Source organism: Lepisma saccharinum, chromosome 14, assembly GCF_977018435.1.
Source record: "Lepisma saccharinum chromosome 14, izLepSacc3.1, whole genome shotgun sequence".
In the NCBI taxonomy this organism is placed as follows: Eukaryota; Metazoa; Arthropoda; class Insecta; order Zygentoma; family Lepismatidae; genus Lepisma; species Lepisma saccharinum.
In genome coordinates this window covers 60,561,293-60,578,302 of record NC_139242.1, presented here as the reverse complement: position 1 = coordinate 60,578,302, position 17,010 = coordinate 60,561,293, and the positions used below count along the sequence as shown (strand labels likewise).

Below are 17,010 nucleotides of genomic sequence, written 5' to 3'. Positions count from 1 at the left end.
TTCCGCGTGTTTTCCTTTCTCACAGCCAATACGACCTTCAGAGCTCGTTGACCTGACGGCAGGCCTTCCTAGAGACCTTCCACGCCTTCTTCTCTTGCCCAACAGAGGTCTCTTGTGTATCACGGGCGCGTTATTTTCACTGGATGTTTGCTCAGGAATTGGTCTTCCTGCACGAATGATAAGTTGTCGATAAGATTTCAGCTTCCCTCTTTTGCACAAGATAGTCTTCTAAACACACAAAAGCTTAACAGAGCTCCGTAGAGGGCAAGGCCTGCATAGCGGCTTTTCGTTGGGCGATGCATGGCAAAGGCATCGAGTCCCATCGACGCTGTTTTCATGCTTTCGAGACCGAAGCCCACTACCACTGCTTTCAAAAAGCTCCCAAATTGTCCTCACGATGCTGGGTCACCATCAAACGCCGAGAACGCTAACCACTACGCCCCGCGGAAGCTCTAAACTTAGACTGGAAATGATTAATGTTAATATAAAGAATAATCCTCTACTTCTTACAGGGTTCCCATTAGTGTTGCCCACGAGACGAGACTTTGGCCTGTCTCGTCTCGTGGAAATGCTGTGAAATGCTGTCTCGTCTCGAAAATATTCGTTTGTTCTCGGAACACATGATCAATTTCGTCTCGTCTCGAATTTTTAAAAGCCTGTCCCGTCTCGTCCCGTGGGCAACACTAGTTCCCATTGAGCTCGAAAACCTGGAAATGTCAGAGAAAATCACCTATGAGTAAATATGTCGTGAAGCAGGAAATTTCATAAGAAATATGAATCAAAAACCTGCAAAAGTAAAGAAATATTAATGATTAGAGCCCGGATTTTAGGCAAAATGCGTATTCGTTTTTTGACGCTGGTAGACAAAAATTGAACACAAAAGTACACCGATCCGAAGGTTCTTAACATTCTGAACAATACTTTATGTTGCCTTTTTTTGCCTATTTCATCTTACGCTGCCTTTTTCAAACATTTTTGCCTTTTTTTTGCCTCTTGTCATTCCGACAAGGCATTTTTTAAAATTATATTTCTCTTCTTCTATTTGATTTCGTTTTTCAATAACCCTTGTTCTTCAAATTATTATTTGTAAATACATTTTTAAAGATTTTAAGAAGAATTTAAGTCCTTCTCTTCAATTTTAATGCCTCTTCTTCAATTTTCACTGCTCTTTCTGAAACTTGACTGCCTTTTTTTCGACATACACTGCCTTTTTTTCAATTTTTCGTTGCCTCTTTGCCTGCCATTTTTAATACTTTTCAGTGCCTGAACATCCGGGCTCTATTAATGATACTCTTGTACTTGCAGTGAATAATTTTCACACATTTTTAAACGTTACTCTGGCACAATCACGGACACTTCTGGATTGCAACAATCCCATTGACTACCTAAGGGATCGTTACAACTCAGAAGTGCCCGTGACTGTACAACGGGTGTTCATAAGCAAATATGAAAGTGTTAAAAATATATGCTGTAAGCAATGAAGCAAGTGAAACTGTTACAGAATTGTCTGAAAATGAGGGGAACAATGTATTAGTTCTTTAAAGTGTTCAAGCTTTCAGGCTGATTCTTACTTTTTGAAAGAGATGGCGTTGCAAAATAATTTACTGCGTCTATCCTAGTTTTTATGCAACCTTGTCTAACGTCGAAGCTTACCGGTTTTGCCTATATGTCACGGCGCGTAATGTCTTGGGGCGGATTGTTGGGCGATAACAGGAAGTCCTGCCTTTTCCCCTGCGCTACAAGAAGCTTCTGTCGGTCCACGGGAACCGAGGCTGAGACTTAATTGCTGTAAAAAGTACATGTCGGAAGCGGACGAAGCCGAAAGGGAAAGATAAGGTCTTCCGTCACAGTGACTCCACCCTGTTGCCTGTAATGCACGACACTCAACGCGGAAACGCCCTAAGCGACTGTGAGGATGTTGAGTCAAGAATATATGTTATGAGTAGGGCTAGGATTTTGATGAAAGGCAGAAACATGGCATAAGTAGATAGAACCGTTTTACACTTGTAAATGAGTTGGGATGCCTTTGTTAGGGCATTGTTTTTAATTTTTTGACCCTCTTTGGAGTAAAGGTCATGTTTTAAACTTTTTAAACAGTTTATCATTTTTCGGTCTTTTCGAAAGTCATTTTAGGCATTTTTCTACATTTTGGTGAAAGAAGGGGCATTTTACATGCAAATGTAAGCCTCTGAAGGGGAGATGTGCCGACTCTCGTCTCATTGCCTTCAGCGCAGTTGTGAATGACTGTGTTTGAAGAAACAAAGAAATTCTATGCAGTATTGTTGACACAAGCTGTTGTGTAACAATTCAGCTCAAAGAATGTGATTTCCCCCTCTATCAGTAAATATATTGTCGCCAGACGAATTATTGTTAAAAAAAACAGGGGTACAAAGTTTTGTGCTCTGTATCGGACATTTTGTCAGGGAAGCGATTTGCACTGCATGGAATTGAAAGTGACTTAACTGCAAGTGATATTGTTCATTTCATGTACGCTCCTCTCGTGTCGGTGGAAGTCGAGAGAAACTTTTCCGTGTACAAGGCTCTCTTGTCCGAAAACCGACGATCATTCACTTTTGAAAATTTGCACATGATTTTTGTGTACTGCAACTCAGTACTTAAAGTGTAAAAGATGACAAGAAGTGAACATTCTTACTTGTACTACCATACGCAAACGTTAATTTGTAATTTGAATTTCTTTTGGTAGTTTATAAATTTGTTTTACAAATCATTCAGAATTTTTAGATCATTTTTCTAAGTTTATAGGTCATTTTCTTTCATATATTAGGTCATAAATGCATTTTTTAAAGATTATTTTTTGGCAATTTTAAGGTCACTAAAATCCTAGAGCTCTAGTTATGAGCGTAAAATTTTCCCAGTTTCACTCTCTGATTAGCCAGAATTAAGAATAGGATTTTGTCGTATTAACCATTTCCCCATATGTTACAAATTCACTTCAGGTTTTCCTGATCTCCATTCCGAACTTCTATAAGTGCCTGAATGCTTGGTAAATGAACTACTCTCACTACACCTTTTTTTCTCTCTCGTTAGTGGTCATTTCCATAAATGTTCTGCGGACCCCGTGGGGCTACGACGCCAGCGATCCCGGGTTCGAATCCAGGTCTAGGCATGGATGTTTATAAGTGTCCATTCATCAATTTCATCATATCAACACTTATCCCCCCATGTTCGCAAATTAGCCAAAAGTAGCACAAAATGCGAAGTAAATTAAAGCAAATCGATCAATCAAAACCATAAATTTTATGCATCAGAATCAGTCCCGATTAGAATCTGTGCACAAAGTAAACTTCAAACTTTGATTGATTGATTCAATGAAGTGTTGTTTTCAGTCCACTTTATGCACATATAGCCTAATCGGGACTGGACCTACAGTTTAAAGTGGGATACAAACCACTGTGCAATGCGCTTCCACCGGAGATCCAATTCTATATCAACACCTATTTTGATTCTTCCAACATCCAGAAGTATCGAACCCGGGACCCCTTGATTACAAGGCGACGACGGTACCACTACGCCATCGGAGAGACCTTGAAACAGAGTATCAGCCTTCCGATGGCGTAGTGGTAATATCGTATTGTAATCCCGGGTTCGATACCCGGTGGAGTCACTTAGTGTTTCGGATCCTACTTAAAACTGTAGTTAGAATCCCGATTAGCCAATCTGTGCATAAAGTGGACCGAGAGCAATCTTAAACTAAAATCTAACTTTCTCTACTGCCGAACGTTTATTTTTCTAACTTTGATGATCGAAATTAACGATTGCGTTTCCTAACTTTATAATGTTTTACTTTGTAACGACTATTTTTCTCATTTGAGGCAGTTAAACTTTCACGGTGTATCTCAAGAAATGCATAGAAGTATTGAAAGCTCGAAAAAATAACCTACAGTGAACTCAATAATGTAAATCATGCTATAAGGTTACTTTAGTTATGTACGTGAAGCTAAAATTTATTAGGCAGAGACAGAAATTATGTTCCATAAAGCCATCTATTGGATGGAATACCTTAATGTTTAGGGCTGTCTTCCTCTTATGACGTAATAGTTGCATTATAAACAGATGGCGCTTTGGTATGAAATATACATCCCGATACGATTGTGTTTTCCGGATATCTATATAAACGAATTAATGAACGCGTCTCACACATAAATACCAAAGTACCATGCAAAGCGTCTCTAGTGGAGGATAGAAGCATATTTTTTACATGCGCGCGCGTATATCTGAAACGCTCTATAGCGTTGTGCATCGAGCAGGAAAACTACAATAATTATTTCTTCAAGGAAGAAATAAAAGTTACGATTACAAAAGCAAACTGGCAACAGACTTTTTGAACACACCCTGTCTTGATAAGAATGCAATGCGGCATTGCAGCTGGAAAATATTTGTGAAATTAAATACTGTAAATTCCATGGCCAAGATTTGCAGACACCCTTCCTCTTTTCATCAAATATAGCGTTCATCTCAGACTTATTGCCAGTTCCGCCGTTCATAAGTTCTTAACTCGTAAATGAGTCGTAACTCACCGTTCTTTTTATGGTTATATATATAGGCTCATATCTCAAGTACCTTTGGCCGAGTTCCGACCCTCTCTTCCCAGTCTTTATTTTCTGCAAAGGAATTTTATAATTGGGAAAGTTTGCTAGTTTGTTTTCTGTTCACAAAAGCGGAGCTAGATTCTTTTTCTTTCTTAGTTCTTGCATCTCTGCTACTACAGCGTTCTCGTTAGCCTGCGAGAACTCACTTTAAATTCTAAAATTTTCTATTCTACGGTAATTTTCCTGAGTTATCTGTCAGTGGTTAACGTAGTGCGTTATGAATCCAGGGGTTCTAGGTTCGAATCCTGAGTTTGTCCCCTCAGGTATTTCATTATTCATCCTCATCTTCTCGATTAACTTAGTTAGGTAAAAGAAGCAACGTAAAATAACTTAGCTTTTTTGTATAATAATTGTTGGCCTTTGAGATTTCTTTTGTTTCTTTGTTGTCTGCTCACAGCTTCAACTCGCGTAACGAGGCGAATCTGGGATATTGCGGGCGATTCGGAAAACACCACAAACTTGAATTTTTGTGTCACAGTGTAAACAAAGAGCTAACGAATTAATTATTTGATTTGAAATTGTGTAGAGATATGAAACATTTCTTACGAAAACATACGAAATATTTCTGCAAACGTAATTGCTTATACGTACAAACAAGAGCTGGAATCAAAACGTGTATTCACCTGCAGCTTCTGCGAGTAACGTTCTAGCTGCTTCTCGCCCTTTCTTAGACTTGCCCAACCTCTCCTATAGTGAGTGGTTTTCACATCGTGAAGGCACAATGGGCTCTTATGGACAATGCTTTTCTTATGGGAAAATGAAGCGCGCTATTGCCAAATATGTCGATTTTGAAATTCACGTGAAGTAGAAAAAAAAATTACAGTAAGGTAGAACATTTTATGTAGAACACAATGGCGAAGACGAAAAAAATTGTTAACTTTATTTCATATTATTTTAAAATAATTAAAATGCAAGTTTTCATTGAAACCAAATTTTGAACATCTTTTCTATTCAAAACGTTAAATCATGCCGTAAAATCGGAGGAATTGTTACAAAAAAAATCGACACTACTATGCAGTTGTCACTGGTGCTGAAAATTTGGCAATATTTTTAAAAATATGTCCTTAAAAGAATAAATTGTCGAATAAAATGTGCGGATTTTTTATTGGCGTAGTGGAAAATGTCGTCTCTGGCCAAATTTCGTTTTATAAGTCTACGTAAAAACTCTCAGCGACAAAGTTGTAAAGATAATAATGAAATTATTTTTTGTCTTCACTCAAAGGTCCCCAGAGGCATTACTTCCTGTAAATGCAGTTTGTAGGATCGCTCGCAAACCATACACCTTCGTGTTCTGACGTAAGCGCGAAATCATTGTTAGGTTAGGCTTGTTAGGTTTAGTTGTCTTAGCATTAATACAATACAATCAATTTTTCGGGGATTCACCGGGGCTTGTAATATTTATGCTAAGAAAACCAAACCTAACAATGACACGAAGGGCGGGGTTTGACCAAAAAGGTGCATGGTTTGCTTGCAATGAGTGAGACCCTCTCCTGGTTTACCTTATTAAATACTGATACAAAGTGAAATTTCTACAGGTGGGTCCGTCCAACGATATTCAACGAACACTATTACATTACGTCATTACAAAAATGTCCTTGACTTTCTGAATAATAAGAATATATTTAACTGCTTCATGCCATTTATTTTCCACATATGTATGTGTTCATCTACGTTGAACTACGTTCATCTACGTTCTTGAAACTTGTAATTAGTAGGAAAGTAACAGTCTAGAACAATGTTCTTTTGTTTTGTTTGTTTTCGAATTTGCAAGAACCTTCATCTACGTTTGTAGAAACGTTATATATTTTTTGTTTTTTTTCTTTAATTTAGCACACGTCTTAAATGTTGTAACATCCCCAACACCGAAGAAATGGAAAATCAATTCTTATCAAGAGTTACCTTATCCTTCCTTTGCAACACACACTTCAGAACCAGAGGAATTTTTTTATGTATCCTGTACTCAATTGTTACGTGTTTATTTAAAGTAATATATTTAAAATAGTAAAACGAACCTCGATTGCAAGGATATCTGTAAATGCAGTAGCCTCCCCCGCTCCCCAAGTATATCGCGTTAGTTACTGGTTTCACAGCTGCGAGAAAATTGCATGGAAGAATATTACATCGCCGTTGGCTGAAAAGTTCAGACCAAATCTCAAAGTTACAATTTCCGCAACATCTGGCGCCCCTGCACATTTCGTCTCCCTTAAATTCTCGTTTGGCTGCAAAGCCAAGTGCGAACTTACAAGTTCTATAGAGGAACGAAGTGGACCGTTTCTTTTACGTGCCTCAACACACAAAAGGCACAGTCCAATTGCTACAAATACAAAACCTTACAACCAGAATTCGTAACATCCCAGGCATAGATCCCCAATTACAATACACGATCGAACCGTCCCAGAACCCATCGGCATTCCATCACACGGTTAGTTGACGTTCCATTGTTTGCGCTGCCCTTTTTAAAGTAGCGAACGCAGCTGCCATTATCGCTCGTCATTTGTTTTGCGACATTTTCATGATTAGTTTTTTTCCTGTGTAATTTGTGATATTTGCTGCCTGTCGTTCACATGTTGTCACAGAATTCATGAAAGCTTTGCTACCATTTCTACTTGTAACGAAACGCGATAGTGTGTGTGCTCCAATCATGAGGCCATGGATAAATCTATTTTTCCTGTTGTAATAACGAGGTCGTATGGTATCTGTTGTCAGTTGTCTGTAACAGGCTTCGAATGTTTCTTTCATAGATATCCATTTTCTTTCTTTCATCCCGAAATCAACTATTTTTCACGGGTTTTGTGATGCATCCCGGATGTTATTGTTCAGAACTTTATTTGTGATGGCCATTTACCGGCGTTGTGGGCTTTTGTTCGTAACTCGTTTGAAGTCACGTCGTCTGCATTCCATTATTATATTGTCACGGTACTGTTCGAAAGTATAGACGCACATAGAAACGCGAGAGTAGTAGGTAAACACATGCGCATTATTTCACTTGTGTGCATCCGATTGTTTTAATGCTTGTGATCGCGATATATCGTCAAGAAATTAACGTGACGATATATTGCTGACACGATATATATAGCTCAAATACCGTGACGATATATCGCCAACACGATATATATCGCCAAATATCGTGACGATATATCGTGTAGTTGATATCGCCTGGACGATATTTTTTCAATTACTTTCGTTTCGCGATTAGCCGAAAGTGGCATGAAAGCGCTGTAAAATCAGTCAATCATACCTACGTACATACATCGCCCCGCACAAAACACACGCGTGTTTTTTTAAGCTTTCACGTTATTAGCCAAATAAGCAGATGAACGCTACACGTGGACAACTTTTGTTTCCCTCGTTTGTTTTTCTTCAGGAAATAAAAAGTTGCGCTAGGGAGGAATAATCTTTCTCGTCTCTGGCCGAGCATATCCCCACCCTCTTCCCTTTGCAAATGGGATTGCATGTGAAATTTCACCTTCGTTCGACCTTGGGAGATGCAGCCAGTCAAATCCCAACCCATGGTTGCCTACATTATTCCGCAATTTAGTCTAGCTACTTTGCTTGGGGAAATGTTTGTCTGCGAAACCTGTCTTGAAGCTAGCTACATTATTTTCTTATTTAAGACTCAGTCGCTCTGGATCAGCATTGCTAACTTTGTTCTTGCAGTGCGTGTACGGACGGGAATAATCAAGGTCTAATCTCAAGAGTAAGAAGTACCGTAATTACGAACTTTGTGAAAGAATCACATTACATGTACATATTAGGTGAGGTGCATGAGTAAAATCCGAGGCAGGCGCATTATTTTTGTCGAAAGGGAAAAGTAAATATCAAAGACAGTCTCCTTTTCACGGTTGCCGGACAATTGCGATGACATTCAATCAAATTGAAGGGTGACTTAACACCCCGTATAATACCTCTTACAAGAGAATTGCGTGAATTATTGAAATTTTCGGCTCGGAATTTGGTTCAATCAAGTTTTTGAGCATGGGCTAGAGCCAACAGACACCTTTGGAAGTGACCCGTTTCCTCATACGTGCCAGAACATCATGAATTTTTGGACGCGATCTTCCAAGCCACCTATTTGTTTTGTTGTTCCAACCTTCTACAGCATTATTAGTTCTGTGGCGCCCTTTGGTTAGGTTAGGTCCTGATCGTCGCAAATGTCCTACCATTGATTTGTAAAATGACCTTCAGCGTCAAAAACACCGTAATTGTCCGTGATTTTGGCTTCATCGCAATTGTCCTAGATTCTTTTCAAATTGATCGGGACCGCAAACGCCTGTAATACGAGTTTACTTCTTTAGGCAGCGCTTTTGTCCATTGTCGGTTGAACTGCACCTTGGTTAAAAATGCTGTGTAAAGAAACTGATTCCATCACTATTAGGCAAGGCAAGCGTACGCTTCATCGACGAATCATGATCTGGTTTCGATCTCGAAGTTCCATCAATGTCGAAAGTTTCTTCACTGATTCATCGAATACGTAGAATCTAATATTGAATGTTATGCAGTCAACGCAAACTTATGATACTTTAAATGGTTCCATCGAGTTCAACGCTCTAGAAAAAGTAGGAGACCATGCCTCTAAGAGCTATTAAACATATTTATCGGCTGTCTTGAATACCGATTCGTATAGGGTCTACCAATTTGAACGTCAGATCTTTAAAATTAGATAGAATGAAACCGCAAGTAATAATGACATACAGATTTTTTTTATTATTTTGAATAGCAAACAATGGCATTATGTTTTGAACAATATGTCGTTCAAATGTCCTCTGCTTCGGTGGGTAGAATGGGTTCTGAATGTCCAATTTTCCAGAGCGGTATAGCCTCAATGGTTCGTTCGATGTTTCGTTTCAGGTCACGAACTGTGCGTTTCTTAGTCTCATAGACCTTGATTTGAAATAACCCCATAGAAAATAATCCAGGGGGGTTAGGTCACTTGATCTTGGTGGCCAGTTCACATCACCCTTTCTGGAGAGAACTCGTCCGGATCAGCTGTGTAGCAAGTTGCACCGTCCTGTTGAAAAAAAAAAAACATAAATAATTTGTTATACACAAAGTGTATAGAGTGCGCGATATTTTCATCAAAATACCACCTCGGTGGCAGAGTTTGTTGAGCGGTCGAATCACCGTTTGAACACAGAAGGATCCAAGTTCGAGTCCTGGCCCTATCATGAGACGGTGTGTGTGTATGTATATGTCCAGTCCCTTCATCAATTTCATCTGACAAAAATGGCAGACCAGAGGCCAAAAATACAAATTTTCATCATAGGCCACTCTTGATTTTTTTTTTCTCAAACATCGCTTTTCTGCCACTTTTCGGCTATCGTGACGATGAGGGTGAGTGATGATCTGATGAAAATGATGAACATCCATGGCGGGATTTGAACCCGGAACCCCTGGCGTCGTATTGCGCTGTGTTAACCACTCCCGTCACGGAGATCGGCACAGGCCGCTCTTGTTATAATAGAAACCAAATTATAATACTTGAGAGTAGAGGAAGGTTTGCATTGTCAGATCTTTCTTTAGAACTTCAGTCCCCTGTTCGTAATTGAATCCCCCTACCGTCCAGTAGTCGAACCCACCCTTTAGGGGGGGGGGGATTAGTGTGACTTCCACGTTTTTAAAACAATGAAGACTTTTTTGTCATTGTTGTTGTAGTTCTGCCTTTTCTACAAAGAGGGCCTCCCCGATAGCGTACCGTTATCGCCTTGTAGTCAAGGTGTTCAGGGTTCGATTCTCAGTCGGTCCAGATTGCTGAGTGGTTAGAATCCCATTGTAAATTGTAAGTCCAGATCGGTCTAGTCTATCTGAGCATGAAGTGGACTTAAAACAAGCTTTATGCCTTTTCTACATAGACCGATGGTTCCGCAAAGTTACGGATCCTCTTGTCGTGGAAGAATGCCGAAGGTTACCTGGGAGAGACAAAGCAGACAACGTTGTGAAACCGCCGGACATTGGTGCCGCATTCCTTGTGCGATGACCTTGAACTTGGGACATGAAGCTTCTCAAGTTCGTTGGTAGCCATGTGGAACGCCTTCAGTCTCCAACTTGTGTCCCTCATACTTCCTTCTTGCCCACGATTTAGAGAAATTAATGCTTTTGTTGTTATTATTTTGCTGTAGAGATTTTCCCAGAACCGTGAAAAAGGTCGGCCGAGTTCCCATACCTCCTTAAAACAGATGTTTACTGAGTATTAGCGTCCGAATATTAGTATTCTGTGAATAATTTCGTTATTTACAAATTTATTGCTCGAAAACACCAAGTTTTCATAAGTACTTGCATTCTTGCTTGTTAAAGTCCACTTTGTATTAGATAAACTAATAGGGACGGGACCTACAGTTTAAAGTGGGATCTTAATCAGTATGCAATATGCCTCCACCAGGTATCGAACCCGAGACCCCCCTTGTAATTACTTTCATTCCTCAGGACAATAAATGTTCGAAGCCTTTTGTAATCTGAAGAATTGTTTTAGCATACGATAGTTCAAAAAGTGTAGTTTTCTATCTGGTGCATTATTTCAACAAGCATCTTGCAATATGAAGAATTGTTTAACTTTCTATAATTCAATAACTGTCGTAGTGTATTTTATCTGATCAAATATTTAAACATTCGTTAGTCCAACAAGTTTTGGATACTTTTGTAATCTGAATCGTTTAAGCATTCAATAGTTCAATAACTGTCGTAATTTATTTGTATCTGATGAATTATAATTATTTAATCATTCGTTAGTCCAGTATGTAAACATCCGTAGTTTATTTCATTGTCCTAAAATGTTGGGAGACATTTTTGTAATGTGAAGAAATCTTTAAGCTTCAGTAGTTGAATAAATGTCGTTTATTTTATCTGATGAATTATTGAAACATTAATTTTGGCAATAAATGTTGATCATTTCTTAACTCGAACTTTTGGAATGAACTGCTTCAGTCAGTGCTGTGTAATCCTACGGGCACGAAGGGCGCTGGTGTTGCCGTAGTTCTCGCTGCAGAGCATCATCGATCTATACATCGAAATTGAAGCCACTCGTTACGCTTAATTTCTCCAGAAACCCGCTGAAAAGGCGGTCGGGCGTATAGACTGACGGTTTGAAATATTCGACTCGTCGTGAGCACTGGCGGATCTCCATTGGAAGGGAGATAAATCTCTGTGCTTGCATCGACTTTCGGTCCATTCTCATTATTCGCTCGTGTTTCGCCATTTGTTATGTGCTGCCAGGAAGCCTCCTTTTAAAGCTGACAGCATCGTATTTTGCTCTGCTTTACAGATATGTATCGAAGTGCTCAAAACTAGAATCGTGCGCTCGCTCGAAAGGAAAATTTTACTGTCGGAGCAGACCTTAGGATGCGAAGGCAGCTATTATGCTACGATTACTGCTGGGAAAGTTTAGTTGTGTACATTATACGGTGAAGTGGGCGGGAAACTAGATCCACTAGCTTGTCTGTTGAAGTCTCCAAATTATAATAACAAAATGAGCATCGGGACAAGACGAAAGTATTCTCGATGATTGGTTTGGGAGAGAGAGTTTCATCTCTCACAGTTTCCAAAGCGGTAGCAATACATTAAAAAGTAATAATATCATACCAAAATAATGTTATTTTGCACTGTAATCATGATTATAAATATAAACCTGTAAGAGATATTCTGGCCATTTCATTTTTCCATTATAAATTTTCGGAAATTGATATTTCTTTTCCTAATTTCTGTACGCGACGAATGCGACGTCTAGAAATGCATTAATTACTACTCTCTGTCTGCTGTAAGAACGAAGTCAATGTAAACAAAGACACGTGTCTTCTGAGAAATCCTATTGGTTGTTACAGTGGCAGCTGTGCAGGACTCTTGCGCGTGTGAATATAGTGCGTGTGATAAAGCCATACCATCCAATGTAGCTGCTATATGGAAGTTGGAGGATCTTACATTATGAACTACACAGTATGCACTAGGGATGTGCCGAAGCCGATTACAGATGTATGAAAATCGGCCGAAATTGACACATCGGAATCGGCAAAAATCCGATATTTAAACCGGTACAGATTATACTAGAGTTTTACCTTCTAACAAGTTTTATATTCTAGTTTTGTAAGATTTATTGAAAATTTGGTTATGATTCGTCATTATTGTAGAGTTCTTGTAATAAAATTATTGCAAACTCATTCAGAGGATCAACCTAACTATAAATCAGAAATAAAACAGTACATTGCTGAACCAGGATCTGCTGTTGTATTGGAAATTCAAAAATGAATATTCAAACCTGAAGCAAGTCCTGAGAAAATACTTGGGCATACCTGCTGCATCAGTATTCAGTGATTGAGTGTTCAGTATTGCTGAACAGATTTGAGATAAGAGAAGAAGTAGGTTACTTCCTGAAGTTCTTCCAAATCTCGTGTTTCTGAAGTTGAATCTGGCAGAACAGGAATTAATTTTGCATTTCAAAGAACTGCTTGTGTACTAATGTTTAATATCTTGAGAATCCATGTTCTTCTTAAAGGTTCACATAACATTTTGTAGATGCAAATGTACATTCGCATCTCTTGAGAATATATATGTATATACATATGGTATGCAATAGAAATGTACATAGCAAATTTATTTTTGTCATGCTGAAAATAACATCCTATTTCTGTTTAATAATCTTATGTATCGGAATCGGTTCCAAAAATTATCGTTGAGTACATCGGCATCGGTAAATTTTCAGCTTCGTCACATCCCTAGTATGCACCAATATATTTAAGACCAAAATAACATAGAAACTATTTCTTAGGAGTCACGTAATTTTGTTTACATGCGCTTCATTCTTGCAGTGGGGGAATAAGAGCACAGTGTAAATTTCCCCTCTAAGTGGCCAAAAGCGTCGAAAAGGGACATATAAAATTACATATCTCGCTGACGTACTTGAGACCAGAATAACTTTGTGAAAACAAATTTAATAACAGACGACTTTCAGTTACTTTCAAAATTAAAAATTTCTTATTCAATAATATTAAAATGGCGATACACTACGGAAAAAACTCGTACATACAGGAAAGTTGGAAATTTATAACTGGAAGCGAATTATCCGGTAAATACTTTTTTATTTATTTGCCATTAAATACAGTCTGGCATTCTACCTTCGATGTAAAATTAGTAAAATGGTAACCTTAAATGACAAATTATATTATCTAGTAATCAGTGGCGTGCCCAGGAGAAGTTGAAGGGATTATATCCACACCCCCCCCTCTCCCTTGGCCGAGATTTTGTTAAATAAATGTTTCCCACGGAAGAATGAAGAAATATAGTAAACGGTCTGAAAATGGAAAATCTTTGGTACGATTTGTATTGGTGTATGTCTTTGCCAGTAAATCACTAGAAAAGAAGTGCAAGTTTGAGCTCGCAGCGTACTTGCAAATTTCTTAGACTTGAGCCCCAGAAATATCCTAAATTCAAACAATTTTTTATAGTTATACAAATTTTGAATATCTGCACTTGCGAATGTTCTAAGATAAAGCTGGAATTAAATTCGTACTGTGCAGTTAGGTTTTGCTGAATCCAAAGTTTTTTAACACCTGCAAATTATTGCTAACAATGTAACATAGAAGAATACCGGTCTCCTCCATTGCCACAAAAGGGGAGTGAAGGTGCAGCCAGTATGCCGTGGAGTGGAATGTTCCCATCCGCAACTTTCGCTATATTGATTTCCAGCGGCAACTCTCGGCTCGGCTCTGGACTTAAAGTTTGGCCAGCGGTTGAAGTGTGTGCGATGTTTTCCTGGCTGTCGGCTCGGATTTAGTTCCAATTCCAGAGACTGCACCACGGCAACATGAGGTTCAGACGAACCTTGAACGGGCACCACTACACCCGGGTAAGCCTAGCTCTTGGGACGTTTCTTTGCCAACTCGCTCCCTCCAGTTTGTTTTTGTCATGTGACTTTGACGTCACACCACGTTAAATCATCCGTTTCTGCTGTGGACCGTAATTAAATTCCAAATACCTCAGTGTGATTGTAATTAATTACAGATATTGCATGTTATTTTTTTTTTTCAAACGAGAACACATCACGTCGTTTGACAACAAAATCTGAAGTTCACAGGTCCACGAGAGAGAGCCTGGCCATTTGTGAAGCTGATGTGTTCAGCACCACGCTCCGCCTGCCACCCTCCATGCTGTGACAGTGGTGGGAAAATTCCCACCGCGCCAACCACTATTATCCGAATAATTCGAAAACTAAAGAAGTGTTGATTTAGATGCAACCATTCTGTACCTTACATCTAGTTTACTGAAGTCTCGAAGGACTGTCACCTGGTGCATTGAGGCTGTGTAGCCATTTTTATTAGAAATATAATAAATTATTTAATTTAATTGCACTCGTCATCGCTCAGATGTTTTCTCTTTCTTTCTACATTTGGGTACAGTTGCTTTATTTCGTCAAGATACGTGGGGCTTCCCGTCGTCGCCTTGTAATCGCGGGTTCGAATTCCACTTTAAACTGTAGGTCCAGTCACGATTAGCCTTTCTGTACATAATGTGAGCTTAAAAACCAAGTCAATCAATCAATTGCCAAGATACGAATTTGGCGCAAAAGTTAGCTTACCCCTTTTTTTCATGAACAACCAAACCATATCTGTATGATATTATTACTTTTTAAAGAAACTTTAAACGGAGCTATATCACGACGAAAAGGTTCGGTATGAAAATACTTTTCTTAGCACGAAAAATCTAACAATAATACTGTATTCATCGATTTTTCCCATGATATTTTTATAGTGTTTGTATTTTACATGTTAAGGAAGTGTAGAATGTGACGAATAACAACGTTCTCTAAAGTTTGCTCGCGCAAAAAATTAATGTGAATGTCGTAATTCATACTTTTTAAAATGCAGAGTAATAGTTCTTGAAAGATCTCCTGACTTAAAGCTTAATAAGCGTTTTTTTTTTTCTTTTCAGTTGCGAGTGGAGAAAGAGAAGTTCGAACAATGGAAAGACAGGTTGCAGAAGGAGAAGGCCGAAGCCTTCCGCCAGGTAAGCACTCGCACACGAAGTTCGCAGAAGGGTTAAGTGTGTGCAATTCAGGAAGTAATTCATTTGGGGCAAAATAACCTTGGAAATTATGATGTCACTTCCGTTACTACCTTTTTTCGCGATGACTATTCTTTCATCACCGCAGGATTTTTCTTAGGAGGGGGCTAGAATACTAAAGTTGGATATTACATAGCTACGTTTTGGCAATTGGAGTGAGTTTGCATGTACAACTTTGGTTTTTCCCCGAGTTGTTTACTGCATCCGCTTGCAAATTTTTATGTTGTCAAAATTTCGGTAGGGACTGTAGCCATATATATATAGCCCCCCCCCCCCCCAAGCCAACAATTGAAAAGCTGAGGTATGAATTCCCCCTCCACCCTCTTAATACTTATGCATCCCACTGTACTGTCATCGCAGCATGACAACAACTAAATGACGTGGGCACCCAAGAATGTTACTTCTTTTTTATAAAAATGGTTTTCGTTCATTTGTCGACTATGCAGCTTTCAGTTATGGGGGAGCAAAATCCAGTCTACTCGACAAAATAGATATATTACAAAGAAAAACATTGAGAATTTGTCTAGGTCTGATGCAATCAAGCCCCAATGTAAGTGTTTATATGGAGAGTAAAGAAACATCTTTGAGACACTGCCGGATTCAATTAACAATAAAATTCCTCCTTAAATCATGGGAAAATAATCCTCATCCATTCAATAAATTGTTTGAAATACAAAAACAATGGGTTGAAGCAACTTCGATCCAAGATTTTCACTATCCTACATACTTTGATTTATCAACTGGATATTCCGTTATAGTTGTATACACAATGTTCAATTCACTTCAGAGATCTAGGACTACATGCATTGTACAGAGAAAAATGGCCAACACATGTAATGATTTACACCTATGGTTCAAAGAATAACAAAGGGGTAGGATGTTCTATTACATCCCAGGGAAAAAAATATATCAATAGTTTAGATTACCTACAGATTCATCGCTATGCACTATACAAAGCCTTACAATGTGGAATAGCTGAAAATTTGTAAAAAATTCTTCTCCTTACAGATGCACTGAGTGTATTGCAAGCATTATCTACATCTTATCCCAAATTATGTCATCAATCTTATCTTAATATTTTAATTATTCAACAAATTCAATTTGCTTGCAAAAGAAATATTGACATACAATTCAGTTATATTAAAGCATATAATATTAACGTAAGAAATGAATGAGTGGACTTATATGCTAAACAAGCCAGAGATTTACAACATAAGTTTCAATAGATTAATTTATACGGATTTATTGCCACGAGTGAATATCAAACTCATGGATCAATGGAACAAATGGTGCAAGGAACAATTTAAGGTTGTGGGTAATACATATAGATGGATAGCAGACTTTACAACATGGTTCT

The 17,010-nt window shown here is 38.5% G+C and overlaps 1 protein-coding gene across 2 annotated transcripts in view; it reads left to right on the top strand.

The window, feature by feature from the left end:
- The window catches only part of LOC145998941 (uncharacterized), a 196,672-nt gene that overhangs the window by 157,131 nt on the left and 22,531 nt on the right, over positions 1–17,010 (top strand). For both annotated transcript variants that reach the window (XM_083135745.1, XM_083135744.1), the window contains exon 5: positions 15,522–15,596. In XM_083135745.1, the coding sequence (XP_082991871.1) occupies positions 15,522–15,596 (75 nt within the window). The remainder of the gene's footprint in view (positions 1–15,521; positions 15,597–17,010) is intronic.